At 51.3% G+C, this 9,897-nt stretch overlaps 2 protein-coding genes across 2 annotated transcripts; one reads left to right on the top strand and one right to left on the bottom strand.

The window, feature by feature from the left end:
- Positions 1–72: 72 nt before the first annotated feature.
- LOC103893480 (transmembrane protein 121) lies at positions 73–1,624 on the top strand. Its single transcript, XM_009272610.1, has one exon. It carries the CDS (start codon positions 73–75, stop codon positions 1,009–1,011), a length of 939 nt encoding a protein of 312 aa, XP_009270885.1. The 3' UTR covers positions 1,012–1,624.
- Positions 1,625–3,784: 2,160 nt separating this feature from the next.
- On the bottom strand, positions 3,785–8,502 carry RRP36 (ribosomal RNA processing 36). Its single transcript, XM_019470295.1, has 6 exons — positions 8,368–8,502; positions 6,135–6,201; positions 5,167–5,271; positions 4,970–5,044; positions 4,757–4,874; positions 3,785–4,517 (listed from the first exon to the last, which is right to left on the bottom strand). The coding sequence occupies exons 1-6, from the start codon at positions 8,493–8,495 to the stop codon at positions 4,378–4,380; spliced, it is 633 nt and encodes a 210-aa protein (XP_019325840.1). The 5' UTR covers positions 8,496–8,502; the 3' UTR covers positions 3,785–4,377.
- Positions 8,503–9,897: the final 1,395 nt, after the last annotated feature.

The following is a 9,897-nucleotide window of genomic DNA, read 5'->3' as shown; positions in this document are numbered from 1 at the left end:
GAAGGCAGCCCAAGGGTGGGGATGGGGAATCCCAGCAACTCCCTGACAGCCCTGCCTGTTCTTCCATGCAGGATGGTTCCCCCACCACCTGTCAGCAAGCCCCATGTGTGCCTCTCCACTGTGCTCATCATGACCAGCCTTGTCCTCATGGATGCCTACCTGGTGGAGCAGAGCCAGGGCTCCAGGAAGCTGGGCATCTGTGTCATGGTGGCAGTGGGTGATGTGTGCTTCCTGCTGGTGCTCCGCTATGTGGCCATCTGGGTTGGGGCTGAGGTGAAGACAGCTAAGCGGGGCTATGCCATGATCCTCTGGTTCCTGTATGTCTTTGTTCTGGAGATCAAAGTCTACTTTGTATACCAGAACTATAAAGCTGACCGGAAAAGCCTGGATCTCATAGCCCGCAAAGCACTGACCTTGCTGCTCTCCATCTGCATCCCAGCCCTCTATGTGTTGTTGGTGGCCACAGAGCACATGGAGTATGTCAGAACATTCAAGAAGAAAGAAGATCTCCGCAACCGCCTCTTCTGGGTCATTGTGGACATGCTGGACGTGCTGGACATCCAGGCCAACCTGTGGGAGCCCCAGAAGAAGGGGCTGCCGCTCTGGGCTGAGGGCATCATGTTCTTCTACTGCTACATCTTGCTCTTGGTCCTCCCTTGTGTGTCCCTCTGTGAGATCAGCATGCAAGGGATCGGCATCATGCCGCACCGGATGATGCTATACCCCATGCTGAGCATGCTCACTGTCAACATCACCACCATCTTCATCCGAGGCAGCAACATGGTCTTCTTCAGGGACGCCCGGGTCTCCAGCATCTTCATGGGCAAGAACATGCTGGCCATTGGGCTGAAGGTCTGTACGTTTGTGCAGTACCAGCGGCACCAGCACCACGCGCCCCTGGGGCCGGACCTGGCCCTGCAGCACAGCACCCAGGCCCAGCCCTCCCCAGGGCTGCACAAGTCCCAGGACCAGCCTGCCTGTCCTGAGGAGCTGGCCCAGGACAACACGTGACAAGCCAGCAGGAGCCACAGCCTGGGCACTGCCACACCTGGCCATACCTGCAAACCCGAGGCAGGCTGCCGAGCTCCCCGCCTGGACAGAGGGCAATGACCCTGCTCCCTCCTTCCTTGGGCGAAGCTGCTCCGGTCCCCGAGGGTCGCATGGTGAGGGCCTCCCATAGCAGCCTCCATCAGGCCGCAGAGCGGTTTGGGACCTCAGCACCCCACCGAGTGAGACAAGCAGCAGAGCGGAGGAGGAGGCCAGGTTTGCCTGCCACACGCCGTGTCTGGTTGGGGCCAGGCAGCCCCACCTTGCGCCGGGCTCCCCCCATCAGTGCTCCCCACGCAGCACTGCCCTCTGGCCAGCCAGGGCTCAGGCCAGGGGCCTGCATGGGGACACTTGGGTCACCCGCTCCACTGTTGTGGTTGGACCTGGCTCCAGCTCAGTGCTTGGCAGCAGCCTGCTCCCTGCTGCGTGAGCCAGGTTCCCCATGCTGGAGAAGCGAGGCCTGGGCCTCCCCCTGCCTGTCACTCCTCTCAGCCAGCTGCAGGCCCAGGGGGGCCCAGAGGGGATGACTGTCCTTTTTCGTATCTCCCTCTTTGCAATAAAAGACCTGAGCCCTGCAGCCTCCTCATGTCTGTGTCCCTGCCAGCAGGCAGGTCCCCCCAGCTCCCGTGGGTGCCTGTCCCTCATGTGCCTGGATGTCCAGCTATGGCTGCAGAGCATGTCTGGGGTGGGGGGCTTGCTCAGTGACCGGCCAGGCCTGGGGAGAGCATCCCAGGTACCTGGGTCCGAAGCCATTTCTCCTGGCCAGCAGTTGGGAGAGGAGGGGCAGGTCCTTGTGAGAGTCTGGTGGGCTCTGAGGGTGTCGCTGGGGGGGGGAATGTGTGGAAGCTTTGTCAGCCACCACTGCCTGTGCAACCAGCTGCAGTTACATCAACTAGTGCCAGCCATGCCCAATGGCTGCCCTCCCCAGGGACACTCATAGCAAGTCCCCACGCTCCACCTGGCGGGACACCAGAGCAGGCCTGGTAGAGACACACTGCTGGGACAGCACTAGAAACAGAAGGAAAATAACCCAACTGACTCCTTGAGGCTGGGAGGCCACAGGGAAGAGCAGCTCCCCTGACAGTAGAAAGCTCTCTGGAGATGTTGGAAGCATCTCCTCCTGTTGGAGCTGGTGTTGCCATGCTGCCACCCACCTTAACGCCCAGTGCCACCACAACACTGGCTGAGCTGGGCAGTGCCCCAGGGCTTCCCCTGCTGCACGGTACTGGCCCCAGGAGCTGGCAGGGAGAGACACTGCAGTAGACTTGCTCCTCACCACTAATGTCCTGAGCAGAAGCAGGTGACATCCCAGCAAGGATGTTCTCCTTGCAGGCAGGCACACAGGCCTCAGCAGGAAGGAGCCATTTGGCTCCAGAGGGGCAGGAGGGCAAAGCAGGACCACTTTGGTGGTGCACCAGGTTTGTTTCCTGCTGGGAACAAACAGTAGCTGAGGATGGGGACACATGGACTCAGGAATGCTGCTCCCACATGGCCCCTCAGCAAGGCCCCGGCAGCAGTGACCAGCGGTGAACCACCTCCAGCCTGTCCAGGCCCCAGTCTTCTTCCCTTCTTGCATTAAAGTACAGGTAAAGGTTTGTTCAGCTTTGGATTAAAAATTGAGAGCATAAAAGAGCAGACCCATGCCACAAAGGAGTCAGGATAGCCTTGGGCTTTGGTGTTGCCACACTGCTCCCAAGGTAACTCTCCTCTAAAGGCACAAGGATGTGGCAGGCTCTGCATCCCACATCACGAGGCAAGAGGAGGAAGCAGCAGCAGCCAGGCACGGTGCAAAGCAATAAGCCACACGCAGGTTAAAGGCAGCTGAGGATTTCCATGTGGTCTCTAGCCAAGCTGGCACATCCCACTTCTACTGCCTTCCCCCAGTTAACACTAAAACTTGTCACTAGAGCAGATCTCGCGTCACCTACAGGAACTGCAGATGCTTCAGCAACATCCTGAGGTGGGCATGATGGAGTTACTCATCATTCCATTTCTTGCCCACTGCAAGGCGTTTCCCCCAGGCCCCACACACCAACTGCCCACCTGCACGCGGCACGGCTGTGCCCAGGGAGCACTCTGCCCTGCAGAGCTGAGGCACTCTCCCAGCACACGCTCTGACCTGTCAGACAGATCATCTGTCCGCATCACCTCCTTGTCAGCACAGCCACAGGGGCAATCAGGAGTGAGGAGAAACTCGGAGAGCTGGTGGTCAAACGTAATGTTGGAGAGAGGCACTTTTGACTGTAATAGCACCAACACTGGGAATAAAGGAAAACGGAGGTATTTTATGTCATACAGAATCAGTTTCCTAGAAGGACCAATAGCCCTGTAGAGACCACCTTGAGAAGCCAAGAGAGGCAGCCCTGCTGCAGAGATCCCGGGCAGCAGTACCTGAGCACAGTCAGCAGCGTGCCCCGGCTGCAAGGAAGGCCAGCCACACCAGGGGCTGCATCACCAGGGTGCAGGTGTGATCCTCTCCCCTTTACTCAGCACTTGTGAGACTACATCCAGATACTGCATCCAGGCTGGGCCCCCAGAAGATAGATGTTGATCCTCTGGGCTGACTCCAGTTGAGGATGTGAAAGTTGTCAGAGGCTGGAGCACTGCAAGGAAAGGCTGAGGGAATAAGGTTTATTCACCCTCAGGAAAAGGCGGCTTTGGGGAGACCTAACAGCACCCCTTTCCCACCCACTCCCCAGACCTATGACGAGGCTACTGAGAAGACTGAGCCAGGCACTTCACTGAGAACAAGACAATGATTATTGACTAAAACCAGGCAGGTTTCCTGGAGGAGGAAAAAAAAAAGTTTCATCTTGAGAACTTGAAGCAGTGGAGCAGAGGCCAAGAGAGGTGGTGGCATCCGTCCTTGGACATTCCCAGACCCAACTGAAGAAGCCCTGGGCAACCTGGTCTGAAGTCAGTGCTAGCCCTGCTCTGAACAGGTGTTGTACCAGAGCCCTCCCCACCTGAGGTCCTTTCCCATCAGTTGGTGTCTGATAAGACCTGGAGTAGAGCCAGCAAGGCAGGGCAGGGCTCATGCTCTCCTAGCTAGAGGAAGAGATGAGCAGGTGCAAGGACAGAGACAGCTGTCAACACCATGTGCATCTGCATAACAAGACTTGTCACCACCCAGGTATGGTGTTAACCACAAGTGAAGAGGACATTTCAGCTACAAAAAGCGCTATTTCCTTCAGTTCAGCCTCTGCTCTGCTGCCTAACAGCATCACTGTACAGTGAAAGGCAGATACTGGGAAGAGGGATGGCCGTCTTCCAGGCCTGGCCAGGGCAGGGTGAATCCCAGTGCCAGACAACAGCATGTCTGTCCAGCAGTCACGAGTTCTTCTGTGAGGGCAGACGGCGCTTGTCTTTGATGGCATTCCTCTTCCTCTTCTTGTTCAGGAAGCTCTCCAGCTTTCCACTCCTCTTCAGCTCTGCATACTTCTCAGCTAGCTCCAATTTCCGCTTCTCGGCTGTAGAGGAGAGGGGAGCAAGGTTTTAAACTGAAGCCTAAACATCATCTCTACAGACCAGCCCCTTCTCACCTCTCCCTCCCTGGCTCCAAGCCTGGCTTGTCCCTTGAATACCAGCGCTAGAACAATCCCTCCACAGCTCTGTGGAATATTATGGACAACTCTCTTCCAGTGCTTGGAGTCCTGTCAGCAGTACTCCCTCTAGGTCTTCCTGCAGCATATTCACACCGAGTACTTACACTTCTTCAGGAAGAAAGGTTTCTTTCCCTGCTTGGCCAATTGCCTCCGTTGTCTCTTCAAAGACAGCTCCCTCTCCCTCAATTTCTGCTGTTTTTTCTGTGCCTGTTCTTGCTGTGTCTGTACAGAGAGGATGGCCTGTGTCAGCAAGTGTCTAGGCATCCTCTCTTCCAGTGCACTGCCTCACAGGAGAGGAGATGCTGCACTGAACTTACCATGCGGTTCAGGAGCTGCTGGAGTTTCTCCTTCTGCTCCACGTTCCGGCATTTTTTCAGCTGCTTCTGAATCATCTGAAGGAGAGAGTAGGAAGCTACATGACTACCTGCCTGCCACCTCCACTGTGATAGGCCTTTGCGGAAGCTGCCCCTGCCAAGCAAGGTTCTTCTGACCAAGGACAAGCACACAGCATCACCTCCTTCTCCCGCTTCTTGATGCTGTCCAGGAAGCTGTACGTCTTCATAAATATTTCAGGCTTATACTCCCCAGACAGGTCATCAAATCGAGGGTCTCTGTGGACCTGAAGGCAGGGAAGGCAAAGGTAAGAGCTGTGGCCAGGACTACCCCAGACTACTGCCTGCTTACTCTCCTTCCATGGATCAGACCTTGCCTTTTTTTTTTTTTTTAAACTAGCAATGTTTTCAATGGTGGGTGCATAATATCTGCCACTGGCAAAGACCAAGCCCAATAATCAAGGTGGCAGTGCCTCACAAAGTCATTATGCCTGCATTCAGTCTACCAAGCAACAGGCACTTCCATATGCAAGTCTACCACCCAGGAGAAGCCAATTCAAGGAAGAACAGCATGAGTGCTGCCTCCAAACACCTGCAACTCCCAGACCAAGAGCTGGCTGAACGTGTGTTGTCAAGGTGATGGATGTGGGAATTCAAACCCATCTAGATTTTCACAGATTACCTGGGTCAGGTCATACAAAGAGAGAGAGACAAAAAGAGGTCTCTAACTGTGGAAATTAACATATTAAGATGATCCAGCAATGATAAGTCAAAGTTATATTCAGATTAGAAACTAGACAGACATTTGAACTTCCAATGTGACTAGTAGTGAGCAATGACCATAGCTTGCAGTGCAATTGTCACTGGTGGCAGCCATTACATCTTCTAGAAACACTTAGGTCTCAAATGTTCGTTACTCCTCAAGTTATGCATTATACAGGGCAGCAGGTTATACAGAGAGCAGCCGCTCCTGCACCCAGTCTCTTGTTCTCCCCAGAGACACGCTAGCACGACCTGCGCTCACCAGTGGTCCAAGCCCTATCCTCCAGAAACAGCCCGTGTCATCTTCAGCAGCCCCGTTACCATGTCTATGCCCTATTAGCATCACTAAGGGAAGTCAGCTCCTGAACTGGGGAGGGGGAGCACCCACCTTCTTTGTAACAGAGACGACTTGTCGCAGAAAAGGTACAGGCTTCTTGGCAGACATCTCCAATGGCCTGAAAAAGAGAAAAATGTACTTAAGAGGAGCAGAGGAGAGAATGAGACCCAGGCTAATGTGTCAGGAGGTTAGCCAGACCCTCAGGAGAATATTACTGCATGGTGCCGAAACGGCAGACTCTCCCACTCAATCCTCACCATGACACCTACAGAGAACAAAGAGGTGACTCGGTCAAGAGCCAGACAAGGCTACTACAATCAAATGATCTATAAATGCGTGGTTAAAACAATCCTACACAAAACTTGATACAGCCCCACTGTATCAAGTGAAAACCCACCACCCGCATCAGTAAATGTGCCGTACTCAATTATTCCTCTCCCCCTGCACGTTTTCATTCATCATGCAACAACCCTCTTCCATTCCTGGCCCACCAACTCATCCACTCTTGACTAATACTTACAGTGAAAGAGGAGACCAAAGCTGGCAATTTCTGCACTGACCTGGTAGTTACAAAGACAGGCCAATTCTGCTGTGGCCATGCTCAGCAAGAAAGCATACCATAACACAAGTAAAGAAAAGGTCAGCCCCCAGGAATAAGGGCCATACAGCTTATGGTACATATCCCAAAAGAGACTTGACAGTGAATCAGGACCATTGAGGACCATGGTGACAACCAATTAAGGGAACAAGTTCTCCTTGCAACACAGGCCTTTAGAGCTTGATGCTTTAGGTGTACGAGGGGGACAGTATAAGGTGGGAGAACGGGATATTACTCTCCCCATATTACTTGGATGCTGTGTCCTGCGATTTGTCAGTACATCAGGTAAGTTACTAGAAACATGAAAAGAACTATGAACCACCCGCTGAGAGTACCCACAATGCGGGCATTATACCACATTCAGCAACACAATAACACCAGGGCAGGAACATAAACAACCCCACAGGCGTAAGTAAGTTTTCCAAATCTCACTTAGGGCAGCGTTCGGTGTATTTTCACGTCTGCTGATGTGGCTACACCCCTGTACAATGCTCTTGAGTCAGCTTTATACAGCATTGCTAAAGCCAGCTCAGTTCCAGGGGATTTCCCTGAAGTCTTTTTTTTTTTTTTTTTTTTTTTTTTTTTAAAACTCCCCTTTTTTTTTTTTTTTTACTTTTTTTTTTTTTTTTTTTTAAGAAGCTCACTTTAATAACAAAAACATGAGAGAAACAGCATGTGGAATTTACAGTGATGCATCACTTAAAGGATTAGGGAACTTAAATAAAAACAGAATTATGCAAACTGTGTGGCAGAAATAGAGACACTGTGTGAAGATGTTGCACTACACAAAATCCCCCAGACTCTTGAGTAAAAGGTAAAGCAAGAAACATTATTCTAATCAACTGTTTATGGCAGAAGAAACATGTATTAGGCAGAGATTCAGAAATAGGTTAGGGAATGCCAGTGTAACAGAGGAAACCTGTTCAAATCACTTAGATACGACTCTGAGGACTGAAAACCAGCTAACGACTGCAAATAAAGGGTAATTGTATAACAGTTGTTACCAGTGGGGGCCTGTGGAGGACTGCAAAGAGATGTGATAGTTTTTGCTGTGTTGAATACATTTTATAGTCACCACATCAATAGCACCTACAGAGCACGCAAATAGGAGATGTAAAGACCACTGAGAACAGGAAAAAGTCTGTGATGATAAGTACTGTAGAGGGGGAAAAAAGGAAAATCAACACAGACAAGTCACAGATGAGACAACGGCAGAAGGATGAATGAAGTTCCAGAACAGTTGGCTGTCACTGCAACTCCAGCCAGTGGGAGCCAGGCAGAAGATGCTGATAAGCTGGAAGGGGTTTAGAAAATGGCAGGGTAACCATTTCATGGCCCAGAGGACACAAGTAAAGCACTATCATACAGCTTAAAAGAGAAGCATACCATGCTGTGGGTTAAAAGTGCCTTAATACAGAGGGCGTAAAGGAATTGAGTGCCGATTTAACTATTGAGTAACAGGTGGCTGCTGGGGATTTGAACAGGATAGGATATTAAGAGCTCTGAAACAGCAACAGACCACTCCCAAATGAAACACTATAGTGAAAGGCATTATTGTGTAGCACATTAAAGGAGATCTACACCAGCCCCGAGGCAATGGCAACACTGTGAGGAGCTCCCAGCATAACTTCTGGAGTGCAGAGAGCACACATGCACATTTTTCTGATCACAGAAGAACCTCTTTACCCCTTTTTGCCTTGTTGCTGCTTCACCGTAGCTTTGGTAGGCTTTGCAGTTTTCTTCGCACTGGTCACCTGCTTGCACACTTTCGTTCTCCTATCACTCTGCATCCGCAGTAGTTCCTCAAAAGACATGTGAGATTGATCTGAAAGAGAGCACAGGGCACACTTGAACCAAACAGCTTCTCAAGGCGCTTCCCACCCCCAAATTCCATCAAGAGGGATGTCTCAGAGCCTGAGACAGCGACACGAGCACAGTGGTGCCATCCCTATACAACTGCATGGCAGAAAGAAGCCACTCCATCGCTCAGCCTTTGATTTCTCTCTCATTAACCACTGCAGTCTTTAGCACTAGAATAGTCTCCCTCTCTCCCCAATGTCTCTTTGCTTCTCTCTCCACTCAGTAACACACACAAGACCAGTTCAAAGTTTTTACCTGGTAGAAAGAGTGGTACAAGCTCTGCACTGGGCTCTATTTTGGCTGCACTGCAAATTCTGAGGGGTTACCTCTCAGTCCTGACTCTTTCACTTTAACAGACTATTCTTGTCCCATCGCCCTTAAATGGGCATCATCACATCTCTCACACCATGAGACCAGCCAGAAGGTGCAGGAAAACCACGTGGCCTGTTCAGTCTGACCAGCCAGAAGGTGCAGGAAAACCACGTCGCCTGTTCAGTCTGTTAAGACTCGGAGTCAGTTTCTCCCCACTGCACATCCATCATAGCTCTGCTCAGTCTGCAACGAAGCAATTCCCACGGCAGAGCCTCCTCAGCACCCCAGAGGCCCGTAAACTACTGAAATCCGGTGTCGCCGAGACCAGGACATCCAGACATTCAACCTGCACCATCTCACTACCAATAGGAATAGCTTATAGCCTGATTCACTGGGGGAAGAACAAAACCCCACAACACCAAAAAGTAGTTTCATATTCTAGCCCTGCCGAGAGCTCCCCACAGCGTTATTTACACCTTGTGTTTCATAAAACATTCCTTCCCTCCTCTGACTGCTGACTAGAAGACCAACACAAACACCATAAGAAACAGCAAAACCTATTCTACCCAAAGTGCCGATGAGTGCACAAGATATTCTTCTGGAATTTTCTGCTGCCATGTTTCTTTAATATCCCTCAGTGACAGTAATCTTTAACACTTCTTATAACCACAATGAAAAAATAGTATCAACAATTCTTTCTGGATTTACACCTGTGTAAAGGCATTCAGGACTAGCCATCAGAAAACATTTAAGGCAACGCTTGGATATGCTCATTCCATTCTCCGGATGATGGTAGGGGCAAGAAGGAACAGAAGGGTTTGCGTTGGCTCCCTTCTGAAGGAGAAAGTCTTGGCTCAACACCTCTGAGCAGCGACAGGCACATGGTCTCTCTAAGCCTTTGCAATACTATGCATTTGGTACAAAATACCCCAACTGTGGCCTAGCAAAAACAATCACATCCTGCCTGTGGTGGGTTGACCCTGGCTGGATGCCAGGTGCCCACTAAGCTGCTCTGTCACTCCCCTCCTCAGCTGGACAGGGGAG

This window comes from Aptenodytes forsteri, unplaced genomic scaffold (assembly GCF_000699145.1).
Source record: "Aptenodytes forsteri isolate BGI_AS27 unplaced genomic scaffold, ASM69914v1 Scaffold238, whole genome shotgun sequence".
Classification (NCBI taxonomy): domain Eukaryota; kingdom Metazoa; phylum Chordata; class Aves; order Sphenisciformes; family Spheniscidae; genus Aptenodytes; species Aptenodytes forsteri.
The sequence above is the reverse complement of the archived record's forward strand: the minus strand, read 5'-3'. Positions and strand labels throughout refer to the sequence as shown.

Excerpts from the sequence above, each read along its gene's own strand:
- LOC103893480 (XM_009272610.1), top strand. The coding sequence starts at position 73 with ATGGTTCCCCCACCACCTGTCAGCAAGCCCCATGTGTGCCTCTCCACT.
- RRP36 (XM_019470295.1), bottom strand. The coding sequence starts at position 8,495 with ATGTCTTTTGAGGAACTACTGCGGATGCAGAGTGATAGGAGAACGAAA. Across the intron at positions 6,202-8,367 it reads CAGCAACAAGGCAAAAAGGG|GCCATTGGAGATGTCTGCCA; the intron begins GTAAAGAGGTTC and ends TCTCTTTTTCAG. Across the intron at positions 5,272-6,134 it reads TCGTCTCTGTTACAAAGAAG|GTCCACAGAGACCCTCGATT; the intron begins GTGGGTGCTCCC and ends CCCTGCCTTCAG.